At 39.6% G+C, this 18,528-nt stretch overlaps 1 protein-coding gene across 1 annotated transcript in view; it reads left to right on the forward strand.

Moving 5' to 3' along the window:
• The window catches only part of NTRK3 (neurotrophic receptor tyrosine kinase 3), a 477,242-nt gene that overhangs the window by 156,209 nt on the left and 302,505 nt on the right, over positions 1-18,528 (forward strand). Inside the window, exon 5 of the mRNA XM_032233717.1 lies at positions 12,592-12,749. Within this exon, the coding sequence (XP_032089608.1) occupies positions 12,592-12,749 (158 nt within the window). The remainder of the gene's footprint in view (positions 1-12,591; positions 12,750-18,528) is intronic.

An 18,528-nucleotide genomic window follows, 5' to 3' on the forward strand; every position in this document is an offset into this window, starting at 1 on the left:
GGGCTAGCCCAAGGCAGAACGGCTGTCCGTGCTGGGAACTTCAAACTGCCTTGTGCAGGACAAAGTAGGTCTCCCCCACTCAGTTCAAAGTTTTGTTTGATTTAATCTTATCACGAGCTGAATCCATTTCCGTGCACAATAATTGTTTATCAACATTTTAGCTTCTTTTCTTTTTCTCCTCCGAAAAATTATTTATTTAGAGGCTTTTAAAATGGCGCCGAGCAGGCTGGTTTCTCCGGTAATAATGAACACTTTTTGTTAATCCTCACAAGAATTCACAAGAATTCAAAACAAAAGAGATTGCTTATCATATGTTTTGGTTTCACAATAGGCCAGCAGAAGCTTTTTAATTAGCTTTATTTCTACAAGAATGTTACTCCTTCATTAACTTTGCTTATCTGGAAGTTAAATGGTGATGAATCTGCTGAACGGTCTTGTTACAATGTTTACTCACTGAAAGTTTTGCCAAGCCTTAACTTCAAAATAAAAGGGGAACTCAGCCTCTTTACTTAAAGCTGCATATTCAGGCAATAGAGTTTTATTAACTGCAGGCAGATAAATTTTGAAATGGCTTCAAAACCAAATATTAACTTGAAGTTGTAAATTTTTTTCTTATTACTATTCAAAATACCAGCTTCAATTTTGTAAAAGGTTTTCTTATCCAGCTGCGTTACAAGATGGCGATTTTATAGCTTCTGCGTTTGATATATGACACACTCAATCAGTTCTATTCTCCTGAAGACTTCTCCTTATTAACTGTTAAAAGTCTATAAATAGTATCCCATTTAAAACCGAGGGGAGCAGAGACTTTGTTTGTTTGTGCGTTTTTTTTATAATGGCTCCCAAATCGAAGCAGTCTAAGCGTTTCCTTAATAATACATCTCAAGACATTGTTACAAAATCGCTGCCCTTGCCTCCCACGCCCTCTACTGGAGATCTCTTAACGCAAGAATTTCTTTTTGAAACCCTTAAAGAGTTCAGACAGGAAATTAAACAACTTTTATCGGACTTATATGATAAACTGGACGCCAAGATTGCTCAAACAAGGGAAGATACGATCAGAGTTAGGATTGTTATGACCGGCTATGTTTCTGAAATGGAGGACAAATTGGAACTTTTGGAAAAAACTAATTCTAATTTGACATCTAAAATTCAAATGTTACAACAGGAAGTTGAAAATGCTCAAAAACAACTCGTTATGATAAATTACAATAAGACTGCATTTGCAATAAGAGTCAGAGGATTGCGTGAAAAGGAACAGGAGAATTTGAAACAGACCTTTTTTGAAGCTTTCAGACGCTCGGTGGGAAGTCCGGGATTTAACTTTGATTGGCAGATTCAAAAAATTTATCGCCAGAACTCGTGTGTAGCAAAACAACGACAGCTTCCGAGGGACATAATTATATATTTCACCACAAGAGAATCCAGAAATGCGATAATACAGAAGTTCTACAATAACAGGCTGCGAATCGATGGACAGGACTTGATTGTTTTTAAAGAAATACCATCTCAAATATTAAGAGCAAGGAGAGACTACACTTTCTTAACTGAAAAACTCAGAGATTCTCAGATACAATATAAATGGGAAGTGCCATCTGGTATCACAGTCACATTGAGAACCAAAAATATTGTCTCAATTCTGTTTGCGAAGCCCGAGATTTTTACTACAAAACTCTGAAGGCGGGACTTCCTGATTCACCCGGACTTGGAGAAAGACAAGGAGAAGGAGAAGATAAGCAGCGGGACACGTGGCTACAAGGCGGAGGGTGCTGCTTTCCCTTTCCGGAAGGGCAGAAGAGTAAAGAATAAAGATCCAGCTATGCCTTTAAAATATTTCTTAAATTTTCAATTTGAATAAAATTTCAGGACTCCTGTCTGGTATAAAATGACAAAGCTGTATACCGATGAAGAGATATTGAGACTGAAAGAAGCGGTGCTGAATTTGGACATATATTGTATGGGACTTATATAAGACTTGTTTGAATCTTAATTTAAACTGCGCATGATCTATTCTTTGGGGCGAGGAGAGCGGAGATCATAGTTTTCTTGGATTGTGGTTTGGGATGAATGGAGTCGGGTGCGTGGGGTAGATGGAAGGGTAGTGAAAGTTCAATTAGATTATCTTGATCCAGAATGTAAGCTGATTTTTGTATAAATTGTTATTTGAATACAAGGTTAAGAAAGATTATCTGGAGAGTCTACACGAGGGTGGAGTAAATATGAGAGGAGCAATGGATGAGGATAAAATATATATGCGGACACGGGTAAAGGCAGGATGGGAGGTATAGAATTTATATGCGGAAGCAGGTAAAGACATTGTTTAAGATTTTAAAAATAATGAGAAGCTGAGTTTAATGTTAGAGAGTATATTGACTTCTCTTTCTTGGGGGGGGGGTTCCCCCCCTTTTTTTCCTTTTTATTGTTCTTTTCTTTTTTGTTCTTTATTTTTTATTATTTTTTATTATTTTGTAACTTCTAATCTATTTGGTTTCAATATACTCCAGACTTTGCTTGATAAAGAACGATGCCGGGAATGGGACCTGGGAAGTTGGAAGGGGGTCAGGGAGGGGGGTTCAGGGGGTGGGTGGGGGGGAGGGTGGAAGTATAGACTCAATTTTCAGAACAATGAATGCACTTGGATACTGTTGCTTTTTTTTCCTTTTTTCCTTTTCTTCTTTCTTTTCCTTTTATTTTTCTTTTGTTTTAGTACAAAACAAATAGACCAATGAATACTAGAAATACACCGAAGCGAGGTGTAGAGGGAAAGAAGAGGGGGGAATTAAGAGGGAGTGAGAAGGGAATGTAAGGAGGGTGAGATGGTGGGAAGGGGAGAAAGGAATGGCTGAGGGGGAGGGGAAGTAGAAGAGGGGATTGTTGGAAGGGAGAAATGAAAGTTGGAGGGGTAGAAGGAAGGGTGTATGTAGGATAGAAGTGTTATGAGTTGTTTATTGCTTCTTCTTTTTTTAACTGCACAGTATTTAAGTGATTGTATAAAGGAAAATGAAAATGTAATAAAAGAATCTTTGATTACAAAAAAAACAAATGTTTCCCTTAGCATCAGAAATTTTGAACTCAATTGTGGCCGTAAGCTAAGGATTACAACTAACTAACTAACTAACTAATTAACTAACTAACTAACTAACTAACTAACTAACTAACTAACTAACTAACTTCATACATACATACATACATACATACATACATACATACATACATACATACATACATACAGTAGGCAGGCAGGCAGGCAGGCAGGAAGGCAGGCAGACCAACCAAACAACCTTAGTTTAGCATTATGTACATGCTTAGATTATAGATGGCCCAGATTCCCTCTTGACCAAGAAAGATTTAAATATTGTAACTTGGAAAAAAATTTGAGGCCTTTAAACTCTGGTGCTGGAGAAGATTCCTGTGAGTCCCTTGGACTGCAAGGCAAACCAACTCATCAGTCCTAGAGGAGATCAACCTTGGCTATTCTTTAGAAGGCCAGATCCTGAAGATGAAACTCAAGTACTTTGTCTACCTAATGAGAAGGAAGGACTCACTGGAGAAGAGCCTCATGCTGGGAGAGATTGAGAGCAAAAGAAGAAGGGGACGGCAGAGAATGAAGTGGCTGGAAGGAGCCACCAAAGCAATCTGCATGAACTTAAATGGACTCCAGAGGATGATGGAAAAGGCCTGGAGAAATGTTGTCCATGGGATCGTGATGGGTTGGACATGACTTTGCAACTAACAACAACAACTTGCAAAGCATAATAAACACCTTTTATAATCAAACCTCAGCCATATTGCTGTTGGTTTTGCTAGACTTCAAAATATTGAATGCTGGTCATTCAACAGGCACTGACTGGAATCTTACAAGCTACCTGACGAGCCTGCATTTTTGTGCCAATAGCCTCTTTGGCCTCCCTTGTTGCAACAACTGAAAACAGGATTCCGATCATTGTAGAGTGATAGTTTAGCATCTCCTCCAGGATCTAGCAGGTTTGTAGCCTTCTGAATTATAGATAAAGCATCTAGCCCTGCTCAGGAAGTATCAGCGAACATGAAATCAATGGAGTGCTGCCCTGGTAACCTATTTTCTTGAGTTTTAGCCATAGTTGTGCATCAGAAATAAAAGCATCTATATGGTATGTAAGATTCATCCCAGAACATCACGGGAATATCCCATTCACCCTTACTTAAGATCAATAAAACTGTAAATGAGAAGGAAGGGAGGGAGGGAGGGAGGGAGGAGGAGGAGGAGGAGGAGGAAAAAAAGTTAGTGTGCAATAATCAATGTAACCCCAGCATATCTTATTACTATTTTTACTTGCTGTCAAGTGGTTAAATGAAGAAAATATCTATGGCCACATTGGATAAATAAAGCAATGCCCATTCTTTGGCTAAAACACCGTCATTGGCATTGATCCTTTGTGTTAATGGTAACATAAACATTTTCTTCCCCTATTTCAGTTAATAGTTTGAAGGAAGAGAAATGGTTTGTGGCAATGGATGTCTGGCATTTTCAGATTGGATTTTAAGTAGATCCAGGGTTTACGGAACATAGATACCAGGCAGGCCTGCATAAGAGGGTTGATCCACAGTGGCGCAGTGGTTAGAGTGCAATACTGCATTCTAACCACTGTGCCACCAGGACTCTTTAGAAGCAAGGTCTGTATTAATTCCTAAAGCAGCTTGGAGAGAATGCTTTGAGAGCCATAACATACCTCTTTCTGCATACAGGTTTTCTGTAATTATCATCCAGATTTTCTGGCTTTCTAAGGCTTGATAAATGTTATTCCATTGCATTAAAAATTGTTTATTTTTCCCCATATTTTGAAGGTGCTGTTAATTTTGTGCATATGTGTGTTTAGTAATTAGTGATTTCTAGTTTCCTATACTTGTCTTGGCTTTGCCCGCCTATGGTTTAGACACTCCAGTGTACCTTAAAGAAAATATGTCTACTACTAACCTGGCTTCTATGTCCATCTTTTTTTCACTCTGCTATGCTTTCCTGATTCAGACTTGCATGCATTGGGATAAAAGCAGGAAAAAGTCAAGGTAGATACAGTATATCTCTCCCATTATACTTCCTTGTCAATTTAGTTGAGTTAATTGGAGGAATGTCTTCCATGGTAGAGCACAATCCAATGTTCTGCCAAAATCTGCTGTCAGGGTTGCAAATAATACCTCTAATGAAAGAAGATTATGAAGATTGAGTTTCCTCAGAGTTCCATTTTATTATCTGGAAGCTTCCAGGTTTTCCCCTCCCAAATGAAAGTCCCTGCCTGGCACCAGAGGTGGTATTCAGCAGGTTCTGACCAGTTCTGGAGAACCAGTCATGGGAATTTTAAGTAGTTCAGGGAACTGGTAAATACTACCTCTGACTGGCCCAATCTATTCTCTGCCTCCTGAGTCCCAGCTGATCGGGAGGAAATGGGGATTTTGCAGTAACCTTCCCCTGGAATGGGGAGGGTATGGAAGATTTTACATGCCACGCCCACCAAGCCACGCCCACCAAGCCACACCACACACACCAAGCCACACGCACAGAATTGGTCGTAAAACATTTTGAATCCCACCACTGCCCAATAACCCCCTGTCCATCCCATGGTCCAATCAGACACCATCCCAACTGGAGATGCCTCCCAATCACATTGCTCCAGGTGCAGGGCAAGACGTCCTTAACTCTCTCAGAAAGGAATGTTATTTTGACTATATATCTCCCATACTCAATATAACCCCCCCTCCCATTTTCCCACAATATTGAATGTGGCAGGTTGGAAGGCCCAATGCAAAAGAAGGCTTCCAGGCCTGGCATCTGCTTTGTCATTTCTCATACCTTTTCTTCCTAAGGTGTTCTACTTTACTGTCAAAATATACAATACAACACAACTTTACAGCAATAACAACGACAGTGTTGTTGTTTTCTGTTGCACATCTGACCATCACTCTGAAGTGTCCTTTGCCATACACACTTCCCAATCTGAAAAACACTCCTTATCTTCCATCTTCCGTCTTCCATCTTCCATCTTCCCTTTGGTATTTAATAGAAGCCAGGGAAGATAAGAAAGATTGGAGACACATGTTATTCAGTTGTGAAGTCCTGTCTGACTCTTCATGATCCCATGAACCAATGCAAGTCAGGTCCCCTCATCCTCCATTGCCTCCCGAAGTTTGCCTAAATTCATCTTCATTGCATCGATGATACCATCTAACCATCTCATCCTCTGCCATCTCCTTCTGCCTCCCATCTTTCCCAAACATCAGGGTCTTCTCCAAGGAGTCCTCTCTTTCCCATTGGTTGGCCAAAGTATTTGAGCATCAGCTTCAGCATCCGTCCTTCCAAAGAACAGTCAGGATTGATTTCCTTTAGGATTGTCTGGTTTGATCTCCTTACAGTCCAAGGGACTCTCAACAATGAAAGATGAGACATTCAGAGACAGCTTTTGTCTGTCTCAGCTTCACATGAGGGGAAGGAACAGCATCTCCTCATCATGAGAAATCTGTAACCTGCAATTTTTTTCTTGGAAACCCAACCATAAAAACAAAGGTGCTTTTAACAGACTGAAGAAGACGGTAGAAAAACAAATTCAAGAGTAATGATCTTTTAAATCTTTATTCAACAAATGACATGCTTAAAGTTAATACTCATGCCACGTTTCTGATAACAACCCAATCATAGCCCTTTGCTTTCTCGGGAGTCTTTAACCCTTCCTTGAATCCTTCATTGTAAAACAAGCCTCCCTCTAGGCTTGTCCCATCTGCACTCTCTTTTTTTTTCTTCACTACTCTTAGAAAAATTTAAAATGCTACCTTAAACTCACTTGCCCTTTCCAAAAATAAACTGGTGCTGAATCACATCTCCTGAAGAGGAAATTTCCAGCCTGGGTCCAGTTCCAGCTTCCAGCTTCATAAGCAGATGGCCGCAACTGAAAGAAAAATGACTTCAAAAAGCTTGCTAAGAATAGAATTCCCCTCCTCCTCCTACATGGAAACGTAGCTTTTGTAGTTTCTTCTTTGTTGAAGGGAAGAAATTCATCCTCCTGATGCATCAGGTTTCAACCAATTTGACGAAGAAGAATTTGCGATTGAACTTCTTTCTCATTCCTTTAGCACCTTTGGCAGACTTTTCCTAGCTGCAGAGGGATGTTCTTGGTGAAGAATGGTTGCAGGATTTGGGTTGGGCTAGACTAGAGAAAAGAAGCAGTAGGGGGTGACATCATAGCAGTATTCCAGTATTTGAGCGGGCTACCACAAAGAAGAGGGAGTCAACCCCCAAGCATCAGAGGGCAGGACAAGAAACAAAGGATGGAAACTAAACAAGGAGAGAATCAACCTAGAACTAAGGAGAAACTTCCTAATAGCAAGAACAATCAACCAATGGAACAGTTTGCCCTCAGAAGTTGTGGGGGTTTCATAGCAATAGCAATTGCACTTGGACTTATATACCACTTTACAGTGCTTTACAGCCCTCTCTAAGTGGTTTACAGAGCCAGCCTATGCCCCCAACTATCTAGGTCCTCATTTTACCCACCTCAGAAGGATGGAAGGCTGAGTCAACTTTGAGCCTGGTGAGATTTGAACTGCCAAATTGCAGGCAGCTGGCAGTCAGCTGAGGTAGCCTGCAGTACTGCCCTCTAACCACTGTGCCACCATGACTTATAAACCTCATCCCTGGGGGTTTCTAAGAAGAGACTGGACTACTAATTGTCTGAAATGATATAGGGTCTCCTGCTTGACTAGAAGACCTCCAAGGCCACTTTGAGCTCTATTCAATTCTATTCATTTCCAGCTGTGTGCAGAGTTGGAAAGCATAATGATGCAAGTAAGAAAACCACCCCTCAAAGTAAAATAATCCTAAACAGTTAACAGACAAGCCACTCTCCTTTGCTTCATTCATATTTATTTATGCATTTCTTTATTTCTTTATTAGCAAATTTACTTGCTGCCCATCTCGTGGTTCAGGGTGACTCTTCTACGGAGAGCCCTCGATTTACAATTATAATTCGGAGCTCAATTGCAGATTGAGCTCGACTGTAATTGAGCTCAGAATTATAGTTGTATGCAGTTGTGTTCATTAAGCTGGGCGCCATATGACTAAACCTGACTTTATGACATTTTTTGTGACAGTCATTAAGTGAATGCCACAGTCATTAAGGAAATCCATTATACCCAATGAATGGGGATTTTTTTTCCAGAAAGCAGACATAAATGCAGGAAAACAGCAAAAAAATGTTGAAAATGTGATCACATGACTGCGGGATGCTGCAAACATCTAGTTTCCAAGCACCCATATTGCAATCATGTGACCTGGGGGCAGTGTGAACATTGTAACTTCAAAATTGAATATCTGTTTTTTTGGGGGGGGTGTCTGTCGTAACGGTTGCTAAGCAACTGGTCATAAGTTGAAGAGCATCCCTATGTAGGTTGAATGTTTGTATACTGAGAACAGGAGGCCATAAAGATGGCCAGCCATTCCTCAATGCTTTGTGAAGTAGAGAAGACCTCTTCTATAGCATAAATGAAGTGTGGAGGAGAAATAGATCAGTCTGTCACTCTGAATGCAGTGTTAACACTTCCACTTTGCACTCTCCTGATATTTACATAGGAGGTGGCCAAGGGATATATATCTAAAAGAAGAAGAAACTCAACACTTGTTAAGTCCCAAAGGAGCAGAAGACTAGTACACTATTAACATGTGCTATGTCCAGCAAAATGCTGGGAGTTAATTTACACAAAAGCTCCCTTAAGTATTGCCATTAGGCTGCATTATACTATCAATACTGCTAGACCAAGCCAGTGGAAGAGTCCCTCTCCTCCCTCTACATAGCTTTTACATTATTCATAGGAGAGTCCCATGCATTAAGAATGATCTGAAAGGCTGTGTTATATTACTTACAATTCTGCTCCTGAAGGGCTGCAGTAGTAGCTCTCACTAGCAGACCAGTTTCAGGGGGGAAAAGTATTTATAATATCTTTATTTTTCACTTTGGAATTGTTTACAATGCTAAGCCCATGCATAAATTCATGGAAGTAGGGGGGGGAAAAAACCATTGGAAGGACAATGGCTGCAAACCAGAACATATACTTGGCGAGCAAAGGAACTGGGCTCCAAATTATGGGATTCTTCCCATTAAACCCATGTTTCTCAAACTTGGTGACATGAAAGATGTATGGATGTCAACTCAATAGGGCTGGCTGGAGAATTGTGGGAGTTGATATTCACACCTCTTCAAGTTGCCACGTTTGAAAAGCACTGATTTAGACCAAGATATTTTCTTGTCTTAATATTATAGCACCCTCCTTCCCCTTCACATTAAATTTAATTTCATATTTCTTGAACTCAAAGGGATATACAAAGTATATCTCCCATGTTCTAATCCCACAGGAACCCTCTAAAATAGATTATACTAAGAAATAGTGAGTTGCCCTAATCAGCTGATGAGATTTACAGAAAAATAGGGATTAGATCCAGGCTCCCTGGTCCCAGTTCAAAACTTTGGCTATTAAACAGACTGGCTGTTAACACAACAGTTATCTGGATTAAAGAGCTGAGAATACTGTGGCCTTGTTTCTTGCTACTTAAAGGTGACAAACATAGCAACTTGATAAAGTATAAACCTACTGTATTCCATGACTGTTGATTTTAATGTATTTAATATCTTTTCTGTTTTTATGCTATAAGTTGCCCAGAGTTGTTGGATATGAGATGTGTGTGTGTGTGTGTGTGTGTGTGTGTGTGTGTGTGTGTGAGTGTGTGTGACAAATAAAGCTTTCTTCCAGGTTATCCTTCCCCAGTTGGATGATTTCTTCTCTTACCATGATACCCAACCAATCTAATCAAAAGCTATTTCTCTGGGCATTAATGAGAAGAAGGCATCAAATAAACAAAATATGGATTAGAGGATATGTCTGGGTTGTTGCATATCACACAGATCAGTTTTCTGGAAGATGGGTGGTTGTATAAATTTGGTAGAATGAAAGATTAGATAGATAGATAGATAGATAGATAGATAGATAGATAGATAGATAGATAGATAGATAGATAGATAGATAGATAGATGATAGATAGATAGAACTAGATGGATGGATGGATGGATTGATAGATGAATAGATGGATGGATGGATGGATGGATAGATGAATAGATGGGTGGATGGATAGATGATATAGCTGATAGATAGATAGATAGATAGATAGATAGATAGATAGATAGATAGATAGATAGATATAAAGAACTAGATGGATGGATGGATGGATGGATGGATGGATGGATGGCTGGATGGATGGAGATAGATAGATAGATAGATAGAATAGATAGATAGATAGATAGATAGATAGAACTTGTTGGATGGCTGGCTGGCTGGCTGGCTGGCTGGCTGGCTGGCTGGCTGGCTGGCTGGCTGGCTGGCTGGCTGGCTGGCTGGCTGGCTGTAGTTGATAGATAGATGATAGATGATAGATGATAGATGATAGATGATAGATGATAGATGATAGATGATACATAGATGATAGATAGATAGATAGATAGCTAGATAGATAGATAGATAGATAGATAGATAGATAGAACTAGATGGATGGATGGATGGATGGATGGATAGATGAATGGATGGGTGGATGGATGGATGGATGGATAGATGAATGGATGGGTGGATGGATGGGTGGATGGGTGGGTGGGTGGGTGGGTAGGTAGGTAGGTAGGTAGGTAGATAGATAGATAGATAGATAGGATGATAGATAGAATAGATAGATAAGATAGATAGATAGATAGATAAGATAGATAAGATAATAGAACTACATGGATGGATGATGGTGGGTGGGTGGGCTGGGTGGGTGGGTAGGTAGGTAGGTAGGTAGGTAAGTAGGTAGGTGGATGGATGGATGGATAGATGAATAGATAGATAGACTGATTGATTGATAGATAGATAGATAGATAGACTAGATAGATAGATATAGATAGATAGAGATAGATAATAGAACTAGATGGATAGATGGATGATGATGAGATGGATGGCTGGTAATGGATGGATGGGTTGGATGGATAGATGGATGGACTTGATAGATGGATAGATGGATGGATGAAGAAAAAAAGAAGGAAAAAAAGAAAGAAAAAAGCAAGAAAAAAAAAGAAAGAAAAAAAAAAAAAAGAAGAAAAAAAGATAAGAAAAGAAAGAAAGGAGTCTTAATACACGAACAAGCAGAAAGTCAAGCCTCTTTCTGCCTTCCGTATAAAACTCAATATATGGTTTCCAACCACCATAATGTTCTCACCCTGCCTTCATTTTGGCATTACAAACATCCATGGTCCAGTATTCCAGCTCTACTTCATAGCAAGGATGTTTAAAAACTTATAAAGAACGTGAGCCAGCTTGGCCCCTGTTTTTGGCTTCCTGTCATTCCTATCACTTTTAATGTTATGTCTGCTTCTATTTCAAAATTTCACCAGTGTCCCAATACTCTGATTTAGCTTCTAGATGCCCACATGGGATCTCTCAACATTATCATTTTGCATGGAAAATGGAAACTCTTGAGCGAAAGTAAATATTCTTTCAGGCATACAGCAATACTGCCAGTTGTAAAAAAAAAAAAATCAATAATAATAAAAATTATCAGTATATAAAATGTAAGTGTCTTTTAAACCGAGTACATTAAAACATCAGTATTGCCAGCTGGGTCAATGAGGTCAAACAGTATACAAAGCTGGCTGCTCCATTCAATTAAATTGCATGATGGGTTGTAAGTTGCCTCATCTCGCCGAGCAGCAGGAGCTTATCGTCAATGCAATAAGACAGGGGTATTATGGATAGAGCCCTGAATTTATTGAGCCTGTCTGGGCAAGGAGAAGAGGAGACAAGCTAAATGAAAACTCATGATCCCTGCGTGACCTTATGAATGTCAAGGTGTTTAGAACAAGAAACAGGAGATACATATTTCAAAGGGGGGGGGAAAAACAGCTATGACTTAAATTCAGTGAGGATGATTCAGTAATGATGGTCTTTTTCTGATCCATCCCAGTACTGCTTTGTTACCTGCACACTAAGCTAATAATGGTTGTGAGGTTTTCCATAGAATCCAATAGATCAATCAACTGAAGTTTAGTTGATTTAATCCAAACGATTGTTGATTAAGAAGAGATTGGACAGCCATTTGTCTGAAATCTTATAGGGCTTCCTGCTTGCACAGGAGGTTGGACCAGAAGAGACACTGAGCTTGTTGATCAGAAGGGTCAGCAGTTCAGCGGTTCGAAAGCCTAGTACAGGTCTCCTGTGTGAGCAGGGGGTTGGACTAGGTGACCTCCAATGTCCCTTCCAACTCTGTTACTGTTTATTGTTTACCCCCAAGATCTTCTGTTATTCTACTGCACAAATGAAAAATTCTAAAATTCTCTGTTGAGAATTTTAGCAATGTCCTATCTATACCTGTCATACAATGAGGTTGACTCTCATGGAAGCAGATGCTAAATGAATCAGATTTTAATATTATCATCGTCATCATATTATACCTGGACTGGGATACAGATCTGCTTTTCTCCCATCTCGTCGTCTGAGTGTTTTGCCTTCTTTTTTGCTCCTCTTTTCTCACAATCCCAACATTCTCTTTCTACACAGGAAGTTGGAAAACAATATTTTTAACTGCAGCTGTGATATCCGTTGGATCCAGCTGTGGCAGGAGAGAGAAGAAGCCAATTTGCAGAACCAGGACTTGTACTGCACGAGCATGGAGACCAGCCACACACCCATACAGGAGCTGAATATCAACCAGTGTGGTAAGGAAGCACATATAATTAGGCGCCTGTTGATCTTTGTTATCCTTCTTTCTACTTCTGATATTCAGGCTTTGAGTCATTGCCAATACAGAGAGGATCAGCATGCTCAAAGGAACACCACAATTTCAGGGATATTGGTGTGTGGGTGTATACAGAGTTGTAAGGACTTTACCTGGAAATCCAAAAATACTGCAGCATGTGAGTTTGCTGGTGCTCATGCAATCCTGATTATGTCTGGAAAACTGGGGAGAGTGGCAAACGAGTGGGGTGCAGTGATTATTATTATTTCTTGCTAATTGCTACTGATATACATCAGTGAATAAGAATTAGAAAATTGAGGTGCATAGAGAATTATTATTTTTTCAAGAGACCAGGAGAAAAATCTGCCCTAGGATAATTAGAGAACTTGTTTTCCCCACATCTCTTAATTGATTCACTATATGCATCAATGAATCTCTGATCCATTTTCATTTCACGTACATTCACTCCTGGTTGGGCCCATTTAATATCCCTGTTTGCCTGTTTGTCTATCGTATCTATCGTATTATCATCTATCTATCTATCTATCTATCTATCTATATCTATCTATCTATCTATCTATCTATCTATCTATCTATCATCTATCTATCATCTATTCATCCAGTCATCATCTATCCAATCATCCATCTATCTATTTATCCATGCATCCATCCATCCATCCATCCATCTATCCATCTATCATCTTCTCTCTCACACACATAAATATGAATTTCTAAGATACAGATTTCAAAATGGCTTTTACTATTTCTATTTTTGCACTAAGAACTAACTGGGATATTTGGATACATTCAAAGCAGGTTAATAAATGTATTTGGATCTGCCCATTTCTCTAGGAAGTACAAGTCAGATCAATTTCTTCCCCAAGTTCAATTTCGCAGATAAACTTTCCGCCTAATCTGCACATGTGTCCACTGATGTGCCTATGCACATTGTTGCTATCTTTTATGCTGTGGTAGTTGTTGCAGCTTTTCTCTCATCCTCCCATCAGTGGATCTTTGGTTTGGTCACCTTGTGTGTCATTGATTAGGAGCCTCCTGAGATTTTGAGCAGCTGCATCTTTGTGGCTTTCTTCTGTGGATTCTAGTTGTATGCGGGTTTCTTTCTTTCTTTCTTTCTTTCTTTCTTTCTTTCTTTCTTTCTTTCTTTCTTTCTTTCTTTCTTTTTCTTTTTAAAGAAAGAACAGATGGAAAAGATAAGAACCAGAGCATCAATGAGATGCATGGCTACTAGCTTCTATTATGTGCCTCTGGGCAAAAGTCCTCACATAGCGCTTGAATAATACATAAGGAGAAATGCTCCTAAAATTATTCCCATCCAGATTTGTCCCCGGATCTTGGAATTCTACATTGCCTGGTCTTGCTTCCAAAGTAAAACTAATGCACTATGGATCCACCCATGTCCGGATGCTTTTCAAATATTCAAATACTGTATACATCTCATCTGATATACTCATGCATTGAACAAAAAGCAAAGCAGAACTGAATAAAATTCTTGGTGCAAGAATCAAGATTCCTTCCTTGCTATAAAGATTCAAATTCGACACTCATGTCTCTCTTTCTTTAATTAAGATTAATTAATGCTGGGTAGATTTTTATCAAGACTACGAAAGTTATAACTCTTCTAACTCCAAGCAAAATACTAATTAAAGTTATGACTGAACTACTGTATGTACTTTTGCGTAGGAGATAGAAGGATATAGATATTAGATGCTAAATGCTTGAAATGCTAAAAAGCAGAGACATCACCCTGCCAACAAAAGTGCGTATAGTCAAGGCTATGGTTTTCCCAGTTGCAATGGATGGCTGTGAAAGTTGGACCATAAGAAAGGCTGAGCGCCAAAGAATTGAGGCCTTTGAACTCTAGTGCTGGAGAAGACTCCTGCGAGTCCCTTGGACTGCAAGATGATCAAACCAGTCAGTCCTAGAGGAGATCAACCCTGACTGCTCTTTAGAAAGCCAGATCCTGAAGATGAAACTCAAGTTCTTTGGCTACCTAATGAGAAGGAAGGACTCACTGGAGAAGAGCCTCATGCTGTGAAAGATTGAGGGCAAAAGAAGAAAGGGATGACAGAGAAAGAGGTGGATGGATGGAGTCACTGAAGCAGTCAGCATGAACTTAAATGGACTCCAAAGGATGGTAGAGGACAGGAAGGCCTGGAGGAATGTTGTCCATGTGGTCGTGATGGGTCAGACCTGATTTCGCAACTAACAACAACAAATGCTTGAGAACATGCACCTTTATGCATTTCTATGTCAATTAAGGCTGGAGCTAGCAATAAGAAAAACAGGCATTCTGGGAGAAAACAAGAATCATGTAAGAGAAGATCAGGCAGAGCTGGGTTGTGGGGATGATGGAGTCAAGCAAGTCATAAGGCTAGAGTTATTACGTTCCCACAAATGGTCTCAGTCCAACCCCTATTGAATTTCATTGATCCTAATCTGGGATTAATTTAGTCTTGCATTTTAGTCTTATATATAGGCTTGAGCGATAAATCTTCTCAATTTCAACTTAATGTATGGTCTTGATTCTTTGTGCTTATGTAAACTGATGGCATGTGGCATCCACAGTCCAGCATCAAAAGCAGGTTACAACCCGTTATGTTGGAAGGGTGACAAAATGAGCAAGACTGCCATTTTTGTACAAAAGGCCATATCAAAAAGGATAGACTACCCTAGAGTTGACTGCAGGGGTGATTATTTATGATGAATATGTTTTATTCTTTTCTCTGCATTTGTTTTACAGTTTGTTGATATGGTAGAATAAAAACAACATTTGTTGTTGTGAATTTCAGTATTTAAACTTCTGAACCCATAGTAATGCATATGGCTACATTCCTAGAGTCTGTAGAAGCTGATCTTTGTTACTAGAAGTGTTTAGCATCAGCAGTAAAAGCATCTACTCAAGCCAAGTCCTTGACTTTCCCATGAGAGCTGTTGAGTTTCAGTTCCTAAAAAGAGAAAATTATTTCAGTAGCCTTCATGTTACCCTTGACAATGATGAAGTCCCAAGTAAGTGTAGCTTTGATAGGACCAGATTAATTCTCAGCGTTGCCCATGGAAGACAGAGAACAATATGCTATAAAAAACCCTGCCTAGGATTCAAGTCAAATGACATGAGTTTCCATTTGTTTGGTTTTCTTTTGATTTGGTGGGGAGCAAAAGCACACACACACCGATATGAGAGGGAAGGCTTGCGAGGATAGCCATTCTTAAGCATGGAAATACGGGATGGTAGTAAAGAGCCCTCTGTTGCCAAGGAAACTGTTTCAATTTAAGCATCTTAATTCCAAGGATACCCTCTTTTCTTCCCATATCAATTTAAATTAAGAGAAAAAAACATGTTCGTGCTCACATCTATTTGGCTATATATTGCTGACCAGAATTCCAGTACAAAATCTCCACCAGAGATTTGATTTATGAGAATTTGCTTTCACATATTATTTCAAAGAAGATGTTGGAAGGGTCCAGTGGTGGGATTCAAATAATTTAACAACCGGTTCTCTGCCAGAATGACCAGCTGGGTAGGCATGGCTCAGTGGTCATGTGACTGGATGGGTGCAGCCAACTCAACATCATTCAGGTTGATGGGCGTTTAGCCTTAGCTGTTACAATGCAATAAGGGTTAACCAGAGACATGCTTTCGAACTGCTAGGTTGGCAGAAGCTGGGACAAGTAACAGGAGCTCACTCTGTTATGCAGCCCTAGGGATTCGAATTGCCGACCTTTCTGATTGACAAGCTGAGCATCTTACCACTGAGCCACCATGTCCCTATTTCACCATAGAATGGATCAATTGGATGTTGTAGTTATGGATCCTTCGCATCTGTTGTAGATGAAGAGAGCCTGTTGATCTTCTTTTGACCATCCAAAGATGGAATAATTCAAGATGATATGTAATTCATATAGCTGAGAAAGGCAGTTCAAATCTAGTTCTCCCGCTCCAGAATAAATGTCTAGAAATTGTACAGATATAAACACTACCCCTCCCTTGCTAAATAGTCATGCAACTTCATGCCAACCACACAGTGATTTTTAACTGCATTCTGGAAGGCAGCTAAAATAGCTGTAAACTCCAGGGGATTGTAAGACAGCTGGAAATTCCTCAACACACTAACAGGAGTAATCTTCAAGGGTTAGATTATTTTTAAGCAGGATTTTTGAACATTAATTTCCTAAGCACGGCAATAAATTCCCATCTCTGCCTGCCCCTGCAGTTCTTTCCAAGACAACTGGAAGGCAAGCTCTTCTTGCTTAGATTCTTCCACTCTTAACTGGAGTTCTTCTTGCTTGTGTGAGTAATCCAGTGAGAAAGAGATTCTTATTTATTTATTTATTTATTTATTTATTTATTTATTTATTTATTTATTTATTTATTATTTAGTTTGACGAACATGTACAAGATAACAGGTGTAAGTATAAACATGAACAAAGGAAATGAGTACAAATAAATGGGGACAGTAGGATAGGGATGGTAGGCACGCTGGTGCACTTATGCACATCCCCTTTACAGACCCATTCCTCAAAGGAATGGGCTGAGGTCCACGGTAGACAGTTTGAGGTTGAAACTATCAGTTTGAGGATGTAACAATGGAGTCGGGTAGAGCATTCCAGGCATTGACCACTCTGTTGCTAAAGTCATATTTTCTGCAATCGAGTTTGGAATGGTTTACCTTGAGTTTGTATCGATTGTTTGCCCGAGTATTATTGCGGTTGAAGCTGAAGTAGTCATTGACAGGTAGGACGTTGTAACAGACAATTTTGTGTACTATGCTTAGGTCAGACTGTAGGCGGCATAGTTCCAGATTCTTAACTTTCTCCAACCAAGCTTGTGTCTCCATGTTTGAGTGGAGACTGGCTTACTAAACTATTCCAATAGAAGATAACCTCTATAACTCAGGCTTGAACTCTCGAATCCCGGGTGTTCTCTGAATTTGGCGATTTCTCAGATGTGTTTCATTACCTAGCTAAATAACATCATGGATGCTAGACTGTCACTAATGAATGTTACCAAGTTAGGTAATAAAACATCTGCCTTGCAAATAACCAAGCTCAGAGAACACCAAGGACTCCACAGTTCTTAAATTATTCTCTCTACTTCTCATACTCAAGCTGTGATGGATGCTGTTTGGGTAGTCAAAAAATGGCATCACCCACCTGGAAGAGGAGAGGTATCAGATGATCCAGAGACTTCAAAGACAAAAAAATTACAATTATTTAGAAAGGAAACCTTGTAAAAGGAGTAAAAAAATGATTCTAAATCAGTTTAATGGGAAGTGAGCATGTCAAGTTGCTATGGAAACTTGATTGAGGTAGGTGTGTGTGTGTGTGTGTGTGTGTGTGTGTGTGTGTGTGTGTGTGTGTAAAAAATGCAGGAGCGAAAGTGGAAGAGGACTCCTGAATGGGTTGCACTCTTTCTAAAATATTTATTTATTTAGTTTGTTAAACATGTACAAGATAACAGGTATATGTATAAACATGGATATGAATGAAAGTGAATACAAATAAATGGGGACAGTAGGACAGGGACGGTAGGCACGCTGGTGCGCTCATGCACGCCCCCTTTACGGACCTCTTAGGAATGGGGTGAGGTCCATGGTGAACAGTTTGAGATGGAAGCTGTGAGGGTTAGAGGATGTAACAACGGAATCAGGTACAGCATTTCAGGCGTTGACCACTCTGTTGCTGAAGTTGCATTTTCTGCAATTGAGTTTGGAGTGGTTTACCTTGAGTTTGTATGTATT

The sequence above is a fragment of the Thamnophis elegans genome, chromosome 16, assembly GCF_009769535.1.
Source record: "Thamnophis elegans isolate rThaEle1 chromosome 16, rThaEle1.pri, whole genome shotgun sequence".
Classification (NCBI taxonomy): Eukaryota; Metazoa; Chordata; class Lepidosauria; order Squamata; family Colubridae; genus Thamnophis; species Thamnophis elegans.